The sequence below is a fragment of the Dermacentor andersoni genome, chromosome 1 (assembly GCF_023375885.2).
Source record: "Dermacentor andersoni chromosome 1, qqDerAnde1_hic_scaffold, whole genome shotgun sequence".
NCBI lineage: Eukaryota > Metazoa > Arthropoda > Arachnida > Ixodida > Ixodidae > Dermacentor > Dermacentor andersoni.
Genome location: NC_092814.1, coordinates 287,426,337 through 287,438,959, shown reverse-complemented (window position 1 = coordinate 287,438,959; position 12,623 = coordinate 287,426,337). Strand labels below are relative to the sequence as shown.

At 46.7% G+C, this 12,623-nt stretch overlaps 1 protein-coding gene across 3 annotated transcripts in view; it reads left to right on the top strand.

The window, feature by feature from the left end:
• Positions 1–10,064: 10,064 nt before the first annotated feature.
• The window catches only part of LOC140213725 (CCR4-NOT transcription complex subunit 7-like), a 283,027-nt gene continuing 280,468 nt past the window's right edge, over positions 10,065–12,623 (top strand). Inside the window, exon 1 of one of the 3 annotated variants that reach the window (XR_011890646.1) lies at positions 10,065–11,659. Coding sequence is in view for 1 of the 3 variants with exons in the window: in XM_072284993.1 (XP_072141094.1) it covers positions 11,326–11,659 (334 nt within the window). In the remaining 2 variants the exon portion in view is untranslated. The remainder of the gene's footprint in view (positions 11,660–12,623) is intronic. The other 2 variants (XM_072284993.1, XM_072284999.1) reach the window with 2 other exon arrangements.

Below are 12,623 nucleotides of genomic sequence, written 5' to 3'. Positions count from 1 at the left end.
AAGGTAGAAAAATGTTTATCGTAGAGACCTACAATGTTGTACTTGACGTAGGCTCTGCTTTGCGAGTGCGAAAGGCTGCCTACACTGAACTCTGCGAAATGTTCGGATTCTTAAAATTGCTGACAGAATTTGGGAGCGAGGCCTCTCTGGCACAGCAGGCTGACAAGTTAGTGAAAACCTACAAAAATGATTTGGAGCCAGCAGTTTCCGCTGAAATCGTTCAGTTTGCGAACTTTCTGCAAAATTCTGTGTGCCAGGACACGAGTCCCCTGGGAATAATGAAGTTGCAGCACGAAAGAAAGTTTATTGATGTGTTTCCGAACCTTTCTATTGCTTTGCGAATGTACTTAAGCATACTCGTGGCAAACTGTCAGACCGAGCGATCGTTTTCCAAGTTGTCGCTGATTAAAAATCGCCTTCATTCGAGCCCCCTTGACGACAAGGTGAACTCGCTTGCTATCATGTCCATTGAAAGTGACCTCCTCCGCGATCTATCCTTCGAACAGACTATCATCTGATTTCACCAAAGCGAAGGCGCGAAAGATGCCATTTTAAAAGCGGACTGTTTGCGCTATACATGAATAGTTCCAATAATTTCGGTGTGTCGCCTCCCAGCCTCCACGTTGCCAAGGAAACGCTGAGCAGTGTAATTCAAGATATGCAAATCTTCGTTGTTCGCCTCTTGTTTGTTCTTGTGATATTTAGTGTGCTTATAAAGAACTGTATTTTTGTTGTTTTTGATAGTGTCACGTTTATTTGGTGACGTCCTTGATTGTCTTACCTTTAACGAGAATATTTTCAAATAATGTTTTGTATTTACAGTTGGTAATTTTCATCTCTATTCTAGTGTATTTTATGGTGTTTGTATTGCCTTAAGTATTGTTATTGCATATTTATAAAGTAACGTGTATAACGATTACTGCAGTCTGATGCTTGAATTTTAATAAAGAATGTTTTGGATACAACCATGCGTCTCCTCACGGGATTAAACTTAGTGATGCAAACAAAGCCCACAGCTTCAGAAGGATCGACATCTGAGCTGTGTTGTCTTTTCTACGTTCTTGTTCGTCTTGAGCGCACTAAACTTTTGCTTAAAGTCTAGCTTTTGCTGAAAACAGAATGCAGATTAATCAGAAAGTGAACATATGTGTTGGTGGAAGAGTACGCATTTGGGCTGGTTGGTTCATGATTACGATCAATAAAAAACTGCGCTAAACAACAGGACGAGTGAAGGGACACAGACAACAGCGCTGACTAACAACCAAAGTGTATTTATTCTTTCAGTCAGCATATATATACTCAGCCGCTATCTCAAACCAAAAAATCAACAGAATTGGCATGCGCAAGGGGGGTTGCAATTAATGCGATAGGAAGGCAATCTCCTTCGGAAGGAGAGAAATAGAGGGCAGGCTTACACATGCTTCGCCGCTAACATATGAATGTGGAAAGCTTCGGAAATAAGGCGTGCGCAGTGATCGCGGTATTTTGACAGGTAGGTCACATCTTTGAAAGACGGTTTGCAGCCGCATTCATTGCAATGCAGTGATAACTATCTTTAACTCATTTTTGAACTTTGAGTGCTTGCGCATGCGGTCATTGATGCACCGCCCCGTTTGGCCGATATAAAAACGCTTGCATGAAAGGGGAATCTTATACACCACGCAGCCACAACAGTCACCAACAAACCTCTGTCTGTGCTGCTTTTTACAACTTTTTTTGTTGTTCTTGGTTACCCGATTGATTTATTGCTCGTAATATGTGTTGGTGTTGACAACAGCACGCGTTTCAAGCAAGTTTTGTTATTTTCCTTATAATAATAACAATAATGCTCCCGTTGATCGCACTTCGTTCTATTTAATTTGGTGGAATTAAAATGAAATATGACATATTTCCAGTAGCATAGCAGGCGGCAGGGGGGGGGGTCAGTATAGGGAAAGGGGGCCTGCATGCGCATTAGCCCAGGGCCCCCCTTTTTCTTAATCCGGCCCTGCCCAGTAGTAGCGAGCTCGTACTATTCTAACACACTAGTTGCGAGAAGGCTCTATGTTGAGACGCTCATCAATCGTCGCTGTATTGCTGTTCAGGACTCTAAAGTTCAACAATCGCTTTCATCCTGCAGCGATTAATGAACAGCGAACTTCACTGCTGCCGAAAATCAACGAAGACAGGCCAACGGGTTTTTGCACACTTCGGTAGCCGTTTGGACGGCATTGTCGACATGCGCATACTGCTTGATAACACAACCTCCTTTCGCGGTGAATATTCCCGTTAATCCTCAAAAACAACCTTGTATTGCAAATGCCCCATATTCGTTGCAAGAAAACGCCTCGCATGTGCGTCACGACATCTAAGGTCCGGCACTTGGTCAGAACTGCGATAATAAAGCTCCATGCAGACGACTGATGAGCACTGTGGTTGATTGCTCCGTTGGCCTTGGGTTCTCGCTTCAATTAGTGTGCGAACTGAAATTGCACAAGACTGTACCGTACGTGCATGCGTTCTGAAGTTGAACGTCAGAACTGATAGACTTCGCTCTTCTGCTGCGACTGGACCACCGCGGCTGGACCACCACGGCTGGAACACCATATACTATATATATATATATATATATATATATATATATATATATATATATATATATATATATATATATATATATATATAAATATATATATATATATAGTACAGAAAACGCACGCACAAGATACGCAACAGCATGCTGAGTGGTGAAGCCGCAACACCTTTGGGACAGAGCGTCCCACGGACTTTGTTTAGCTCTACACTACCCGTATTCTGCAAAGATGTGCTTAGTATCAACTAGAGTTCCTGTATATGGCGCCTTTCCCTAAAGTGAGCCGCATACAGTAACTCTAGTATCAAGTGCATCGACTTCGTAACCGCTCTTCCGTTTATTTATTATTTTGCATTTGACATGCAACATTTGTTTTGATGAACTTTTGTGAGCTGCCTTACAGGGACACTAAAGAGAAAGATGATTTCCACTGTATGAGTAAATTACCCTTCCACAATTTAAATATTCACCACTTCTATCACGACGAGACGCATGGTAAGCCGGAACAAACACAATAACAAAAGACTGGCAGCGACGGCTCCTTGAAGTTCCCGCACCAGCACGCTACGACGTCATGGATTTTGACAGCGTCTTCAAGGGCCTAGTTAATTCTTTAGTGATAAAGAGAGACTACATTGTGTTGTAAATGAGCCTAGGAATTGAACAAGTCGAGTTTCGGGAACCTTTGCTGAGACAACGCCGCCTAAATACTTTAATCCGTAACGTACGTCACAGTGACGTTCCAGCGTGCGCGAAGTTCAAAAGCTGAAATTTGACCGCAATTTTCTCTTCTAATAAACAACCTATTATTTCAAAATAACGACAACAGAGTTCTTAAATAACGCTTTATCCGCCTAAACTGATTTAGTGTTTTGTTTTAGTGCCCCTTTAAGTTTATAGTGAATGAATGCAATAAATTATCCGTGTCAGAGCTCATTCTGTGTAGTATTTCAATACAGTGAACTCTCACTTGAGTGACCTTCAAGGGACCAAAGGAAAGGACCAAAGTTCACTAAACTGAATAGTCACTACACCAACATAAGACATGGCATCCGTAGTGTTAGAAATGTGGGAAATGGAATTTGTACATATCAATGAGAAACACACCACGTGGGTCGTTTGTGTGCACACGCGGAACCCACTAGACTGGAAAGAAATAGATGGACTACCATGCCACGACTAGCCGGTCGGAAAAAAACACACACCACGTGGTTTGTGGTGTGATAGATCGCCGCTTTGCTCTGGCGGCGTTGTAAGCGCCAGCTATGTTACTTTGTTTATGGCCTCCGAAATTACATGCTTGCTCGTTTTGTGCGGGCGATCTCGGAGGCCATGCCTCGTTGCCGTTCGTTTTCTGCGGCGCCGCTTTGCCCCAGGGGTGCTGTAGCGCCAGCGACGTTACATTGCCGCTGGAGCGGCGGTTTGATGAGGTCTAGAAGCGTACGGTGAGGGGCTAGTTGGTATGACATTATGCGAACAACGAAAAACTGCGCAAAAAGGACAAGACAGAGAAAGAACCACATGACACAGGCGCAGACTAACAACTGGTTTAATGCTCCAACGCCACTTTCCTACCAACAACAGAACGCATGCGCACAAACCGCAAAGACCAATGCCGCTATCATGTAGTCAAGCCCAGAAACGCCAACTCCTTGCGGTACAAATGTATGGAAGCCTCACTAACACATTTATCCGGCCCTGATGAGGGCGGGCATCGCTTGCGCCTGCACTGCCTTGCAGTGCAAGCCTTGGTCCTCTGAGCGAGTTCGTTAAACTGAAATATTGACTGTTCCGAAATTCGTTTAAGTGAAACATTTTTGCATAGAATCTATAAGAAAACTGCCGGGGATTTAAAAAAATTCGTTATTCTGAAATATTCGATAAACCGAAGTTCGTACAACTGAGAGTTTACTGTATAACCCATAGCGCGATTTCTGTGAACATCGTGCTCTCTTCTCAGAGTTTCCTGTCTATTTATATGGGCAGGAAAAATAAATTACAGTCAGACGTGTGTGACAACAAACGGCGACATATTATTATTATTATTATTATTATTATTATTATTATTATTATTATTATTCCGCTCGCTAAACTTATATTCAGCCTCAAAAATTGGAATTTTCGCGCTTTGTGATAGATTCAACTAACCGAATAGCGTATTCGGCGAAGCGAAGCGCAGGAGAAACGCGAAAATGCACTGCCGCAGACGCGTTGCGCGCCGAAATGCGCGTCTGGCGTGCGGAAAGTGCTGGCGCGTGCGCATCGCCATGCTTGCTTACAAACAGGCGAGCCACGGCTACAGTCCCCGCGGCGTCGCGTGGCCATATCTGCTCCGTCGAGGCGCACACGTGACGCAGCGTCGCACCCAATGGGAATTTCGATGCCGTTTCGGCGCTTCAGATGCCGGCTTTTTCACGCAATGAACCATTTGATGCTGTCGCAAAAAAAAAAAAAAGAAAAAAACTGCGCGTGCTGCGGGGAATGGAACCAGCGCTTATCGGTCTCAAGCTGAGCGCTTTGGGGCGGGGACTTACGGAGTCGCCATCTGTCGAAAGCGCCTCCCTTGCGTAGTATGAGGGATCACGCGGCGCGCTCCTCATAGGTTTGGCTTAAGGCGCTCAATGAAAACACCACGCGGCAGCCCTCCTAGAGATTTCTGTAAGTACTCTCAAAACGAGGGAAGCTTTTACTGTCAAAGTAATAATCTTGGGCAAACTGGAAGCACAGAATCGTTTACAGACGCAATCTCTTTACCGAATACTGTCAGGATTGGGAGCTCAATCCCATCGCTCGTGATCCGTTGTCAAGATTGGAGTCGGGCATGAATTAGAAGGTAGCTGGCCCATGCCGTAGTCCAACTTATCCACGCTGAGGACGTTGATGAAGGGAAGGACTGCTTCTCATTGAGAACGAGGAATATGGGTTTATTTACAGTATTTATATCAGTCTAACATGACTGTTTGAGAAAGTACATCAGTCTAACATGACTGCTTTAGAGAGGGTGTCCTGAGCAGCCGCACAACAGCGGTTTTTAAATACTCGGTCCTCTCCCGATACAAGGTGATGTGAACGTTCGTTTCGTCATCGCAAACTAGCCGTCTCCCCGCAGCACGGTCTACACACGCACATGCACACACGCATACACACAGGTGCGAAGGTCCGCAGCCGACGTCAGAGGGGCCCCGTAGAACTCGGAGCCGTTCCGGGTAGCGCGTTGTCTTGCGTCTAGGTCGGTGCGTGGGAAGCAGTGCAAAACGGCGTTCCCGCGGCAACTCGCACACCCGTAGCAGATCATGGTCCGCGTTGGGGAGTTTGGGAACAATAGTTGGCCCGCCGAACTCATTCCGTCACAACGGCGATGAGGCTAGAGGTCGGCGGCGGTTTCAGCACAAAGCCTGCTTCATCGAACGCATCCTAGCTGAAGCGACGGGGAGTGGGGGATGCTCGTCTTGTTCCCCGACACAAAGTTGATTTAGTCACGCTGTGGCTAGAGGTTGGCGGCGATGCTCCCGAGATGTTGCTTCCACAGTCGCAACGGGTTGGCAAAACTTTGCACTGCAGCTGGCCGTTCTTAGCAATACGTACAGTGAGCGCCACAGCGCGTGGTCGCCGCGATGTAGTCTCCCGAATCAGCTTCTTGCGTAAAAGGTAGGCAAACGCTGAGGGCAAACTATGTGAAGTATGTTCTTATATATAGTGGGCTGTCTGTACAACCGAATGGAGAATAACAGAACGAAGCCTCAAATCAGCGATCGCACGGGTTCGCAGCGACTGACTGCGCGTCTGCATGCATGTGCGCGTACAATGTTTTGCTTTCGCTGCGAGCGCGTTTTCACACCGTACCGTGAGCGAAGCGAAGAATATGAGCATTTGACAGTACACAAGCAACCATTGTTGCGTGGACGCTATCAGAGCTGTTCAAAAATAATTTCGTTATGGAGACTTCGACGCCTACGGCGATTGTGACATATGCCGTCACGACGATTCAATGTTATTTCTAACTGTGTGTTTATCGGTGTTCTCAGCGTGCGATTTCCCGCTGCTTCTTTTTCGTAATCCAGTACATTAGAGAGCTTTAGAATAGGGGCCCCAATAGTTTGAGGCCCCAAACAGCTTTGCGGGTGTTAGCGTTGGTGCACGCAGGAGTGAAGAGCTTTAGAATAGGGCCTTGAGTATAGTGTACTAGAATTATTCTAGTACACTATAGCCTTGAGTTTACGCATAGCACTACGGCATCAGCGCCGTAGTGCGCTGACAGCGCCACTACGGCGTCAAAAAAAAGCTATTAGAAATAATTAAATTAGATATACCATTTTATGATAAGAATAGTAATTTTGACCTGCGTGTATTCGCGTTTAATTACAATTTAGAGGTTATTCTGTAAGCAGCAAACAATTAGTTGCGCTTAGTTTTGAGCAAACCAACTTTACGTGCCTTCACCAGCCAAGCTTAGCCGTGTTAGGCCTACGAGGCATAAAATCCACAATCGAATTCGGAATCAGCGGCGTTTAATGAATCAATCTTCATAACACACGCTAGTTGAGAGAAAGCGACAACCGCAGTCACTTCTCCTAGCTCGCGAACTTCACGCGTTACTACGAATCGAATCCAGTTTGGTGCTAGGTTAGAGCCGTCGTTTCGATGGGTGCCGCCATGTTTGCTGACGCAAAGCTTTTGGGGCCGCTTTGGGCTCCAACGCAAAACCCAAACGCAGTTTGCGTCTCGCGCATGCTCAATGGCTTCGACGCTATTTCTTTGGGGCCCCTATTCTAAAACTCTCTATAAATAAATTCATAACACAAACATGATCATGTGCCATGCCTTTTTTTAATGCGCTTCTTACCGATCCCTTTCCATTCCAGTAAACTTGCCAGAATCTAGCATGGACAAGTTCATAGACCAAATAAAGCGTCATGACATTAGCCGGGCAGCAGGCGCATGTCTCAGTGCGCGTTTTCTGCTACTCACCGAACATCGCAGTCTCGGCGCCGTAACAGAAATGTTCCTCGCGTCTGTGCTTGCTGCATACCCGAGTTGTAGCCGATGGCTGTCTGCCGGTTCTAAGTTTCGCGAGCCAAGCTTCACGCAGCTTTTTGACCTGCGGCTGCGTGTGAATAAGGCTTACACCGGGCTCCGTTGCGTACGTCCGACACGGCGGCACCGAGCAGTAGCCTACCATGCTGCACGCCTCCAAAAGCAACGACTACCTTTGTAAACTCCTCATTTTCAACAATGTACTGCGTAATAAATGATTAAATAAACATTACTAAAATTGTCCGACGGCAGGACTTAAACACAGGACCTCCTAGCACAGAAGCCTATGCATTTATCGCGGGCATGCCAGTGCCTTGAGACGCTTGGCGCGTTTGGATTTGGCCACCTCGACAGGGTCAACCGTTGCCATTAGTATCGATTGTGCGTGTTCGCAGCGTCTTCTGCACTTAGAGATGTATTTATTGCTCTGAAGTTTAAGACAATGAAGGCAGATAAAACGTAATAAACAAAGCCACAAGGACGTCTGAATCCACAAGTACGAAGATCAGACAAATCCATGTACTTCCCATCATTCCCATGGCAGGTCAACGACTGTAGCGCCAGAGTTCCCTCTAGTATATTGCAGGAAACTCTATGCAAACAGCCCAGTAGCAGATGCGCGTGCTCTTCAAAATTCGGCCACCTAGCTCCGACATTTTCCTTAAGACTGTTCCTCAAACAGTCATTGAGTAGTCGGGGATTAATAATTGCTGTTGCCTTCATCGTTGCGTTAGAGGAAGCAGAATCACTAAAGACGGCCGGATTTTATTTTCTTGTTTTTTTTTCACACCAACTTCTTGGAAGTTACATCACATGCAGCTTCCCCCTCCAAATCCGAGCATTGTAGCGAAGGCTAGGGCTTGTGCAGGTCAATCAGTAACGAGATTCCGCTGTGTATTTTAGAGAAGGGAGATTGGCTCGTCCCCACTGCGCAACTAAAGCTTTCCTCGAAGCTTCCGCTCAGTCAGCGCCACGCATTTGGCGATCAGTGGCGGACAATGGAAAAAGCCTTTCAGCGCTTTTCGCGTTCGTAATGCATTAGCATCGGGAAGAGGCATTGCTACAATATCGCAGCTTAGCTTTCGTCACACTGCAAAGTTGGTAAGGTTTCCGGAGTGTTATTTGTCTGTTTGAATAGTTCCCTTACCGTCACCGTACTGTTTCGTACCCGCTTGTGATCCTCGCATTTGGGCGGGGATGCGTGATTGAGCTATACTGTAGGCGCTGCCAATGAAATCACATTATTAAGGCGAGACGGCTCATGGGGCGGCAAATTCGATGTCCGGCGTTATGGCACCGAAGTTCATAGGGAGTCGAACCCTCGACCTTTGGTGAGAGACGAACCCACTACCTGCGGTGTTCATTTAGGCGATTTTAATTAAGACCCATGACCTTTGGTGGGAGTCGAACCAACGACGTTTAGTGTTAATTAGGGCGAATTAGGCCACCAATTTCTTTATAATAAGGCGTAAATCCGAGGCGAAGAATCGTAATCACCACCTGTTGTGTTAAGACAAAATTAATTACGACATCGTTAATTAATATATAGTTAATTAATGAACTTGAACACACGACCTATGGTGGGATTCCAACCCACTTGGAGATATTAGCGAACCGGTCGTATCTCCAAGTTGGATTCCAATTGCCATCGCGAACGTCGAGAGTCGAACTCATGACCTTTGGTGTTAATTAAGGAGAAGTTAATTAAGGCATTCGACCGAATCGAACACACGACCTATGGGGTTAATTAAGGGAAATTTAATTACGGCATATTTATTAATATATCGTTAATTAAGGCACTCGTACCCACGATCTTTGGTGGGAGTCGAACCCACTTGGAGATATGGGCGAACCGGCCATATCTCCAAGTCGGGCTCCAATTGACATTCTGAACGTCGAGAGACGAACTCACTACCTTTGGTGCTAATTAGGTTAATCAAGGTGCGGTTAATTAAGATAGAGTCAAGACACTCGAAACCACTACCATTGGTGGTAGCCGAACTTTTGTGTTAATTAGGACGAAGTTCATAACGGCACAGTTCGTTAAGGCACTCTAACCCACGACCTTTGGTGGGAGAAAAGTAATAGGAAGTAAAAACGCATTAGAATGAAAATGTCAAGTAATCTCATGAACATTTCGTGAGCGGGCAGGATTTCGCTTTCATCCTCTCTAGCATATGCTAAAGTGACTGTCATTTTTTTTTATTTATTTAGACATATATGGGATAGTCATATACTATAACACCTGAACGGCTGCACGGCACAAGGTAGCTTACACGAAAACAAGGGAAACGAACAAGTGAAATTGTAACGGCAGGGCAGCGACAAAGTATAATTCACACCAGAAATGTGAACGCAGAACGAATACAAGAATAAAACAGTGCAAATACAAAACAGTGCTTAAAGGAGACATGACAAAAGAGAAATAAGTGGTCTTGAATGCGTCAAGTTCTTTAAATTTTGCTCTTTTGTTTCGGTAGCGACGTTTGATGAGAAGTTATTCTTTTCTTTCTTTATATACCTTTCTGCGTGGTATCTCGCGTGGATCTCGTGTAAAATGACGTTTGTTGTTGACCTGAGAAAGGTAAGTCCCCTTGGCATATTGTTGGCTCCAGGTCAAGGGTTCCCTTGTTCGCCCACCGTTGATCACTGCTTCTACCAGAGTGATACAAAATACGTAACATCACTGCCGTCCATATAATTATCTTGGCAAATACACGTCCTTAGCATAGAACCGAGGGCTACCGCTTGAACCCAGCTGCGAGACAAGCCAGGGGTACTGAACCCTGACGCGTGACATGTGCCATAACAGAGACAAAAATCGTTGCATCATCCTCGTCTTGCTCTGTGCTATTCACGTACATCACAAAGCTGCTTTGATACCCTCTCGAAAGTCACAAGATGCCACTTTTCGGCGCTCGCCAACAGTCAGCGATCTCACGTCGCGCGTTGTCGAAGTCGATCACGCCTTGAGTCGCTGCGGTAGCAGCGGCTATTACGTTGCGCTACTGAGCGAAGTCGCGGGTTCGATGCCGGTCGCATTCCGATGAGGGCAGTATGAAAAAAAAAAAAAAAAAAACATCTTTGTACAATGCAGTGGGTGCACGTTAAAGAACCCCAGGCGGTCGGAGTTAATCCGGAACCTCCCACTACGGCGTGCATCATAATCAGATATTGGTTTTGGCACGTAAAAACCAAGAATTGAATTTTTAAAATAATCGTGCCATGAAAAGCACGCGATGCTGCGCGATTCATGGCACGCGCCGACAGCTAGGGAGGCTTGGTGAGGGGCGCACGGGAAATGGGAGAAGCAGCTAGGGGGAACAAGACGTCCGATAGCGACGCTTTGCAGACAAACGCCTTGTTGCCCCCGTTGGCGCCGCGCTTTACCTATGAGGGTCGACCGGTGTCCCTAGCTGTTCGCGCTGGCCGCCCGAACAGCGTCGTGTTCTGTGGCAGTGTCCGCAGTGCCCGTCTATCCTTATCACGCTTTTACTGCTCAATCACGACGTGAACACATGCATGCAGACCAATGTAAAGACAGACATGCTGCATCGTGGCAGTTTGCGACGATACAATGTATCAATCAACTCCGGTGATTCCCTACGGGGAATTATCGGAATGTTTTCAAACTCGCCATTTTGTATTATTGCAACCGTGCGTGCGGGGCAGACGGTTCGGTGTCTCCGGGTCTCTCGTTTTCAAGTGCACTATGGCGCATGAATTTTGTGTTGGTTGCGACGCCGCCGTGCTTTCTGCGACCATCTGCACGCTTTCGACATGGGGGTTCGACGACGAGCTTCGATATGGGGTCAACTGTGACCGTACGACGAACGTATCGCGCCACCTTCTGTAGTGAATTCGTGCATCACCCCACGTGGAAACGCAGACGCGGCGCAGTGTGGCCATTCCAGTGTTGTGGCGGTGTGTCTGTCATGGTGCATTGTTCTGTGGTGACGTTCCTAGTGATGACGGCTCAAGACTTGAGCTTCCTCATCTGTGGACCGCTTTGCTCCTGCCTTCAAGCCGGCTGCTGTCACTCCGTTCCAGCGGGTAAGTTTGGCATGTTTACAAGTTGCAGATGTGCGTTAGTGCGCCATTTGGCCCATTACGCTGTATATCCGTTGTGCGAAATTGACCGAATAAATTGTTCACTAGTTCAAGGCTGTATAGTCTGTAGGAAAGGTAACTGCCACAACTTAATAGAGCGATAAATATCGTTAGGACTGGTTAGGACTTACGTAATCGGGCCTAGCAGAAAGATGATAGCTTTCTTGTGCGCCAACATTTATCGCGCGGCACGAGCAGGCGCGTATGAACGGCTGGCAATATCAACAGTGTTATTTCGTTGTATTTCCCCCGTAATTCATGCTGCGTCCGTAATAAAGCATTCCATCTTTTTTTTTCTTTCTTATGTGCACAGTTGCGATAAAACCTATAAAACGCCCAATACGATGCTTTACTCCGTTGTGGCATTGCGATTCGTGAACCCTGGCGCGCCAACTCAGAGAACTGTTGCACCTGCAGCTTATGACAGTTTGCGGCGCGGATTGTAAATCGGAACGCGATACGTTAACCACAGGTGGTCTTCACCAAGAGCCAGTGTCACTCCTCCCGCCAGGATGGTACAACGCTAAAGTTTTATCGAAGGTACTTCAAGTCAGTGTTGTTGACACGGTGCCCAACGTGAGTGTGGTTGTTGCCACGTTCACTTGTTGCCCTTGGCGGGCAGCTGCAGCGTATGAGGATGGGTATAGAGCGTAGTTTACGAAGCGCATTCGCCTTCATCATGCGGGAACCAAGCACAGCCATCGGATAGCAGATGGAAGTGCATGCTTACCACTGTGCTGACCGCCAGAGTATGTTCCCTGGGTAATCACACCCAAGACGAAGGGGGAGCAGTGCCCGTCTCCGCCAACATTAGAGTCATCGTGTTCTCAGTACACGGGACTCCCATGTTCCCAGTGCCGCACTGCTACCCCTACAGTGCTCTGCGGCGGTTGAGTGCGACATCGTC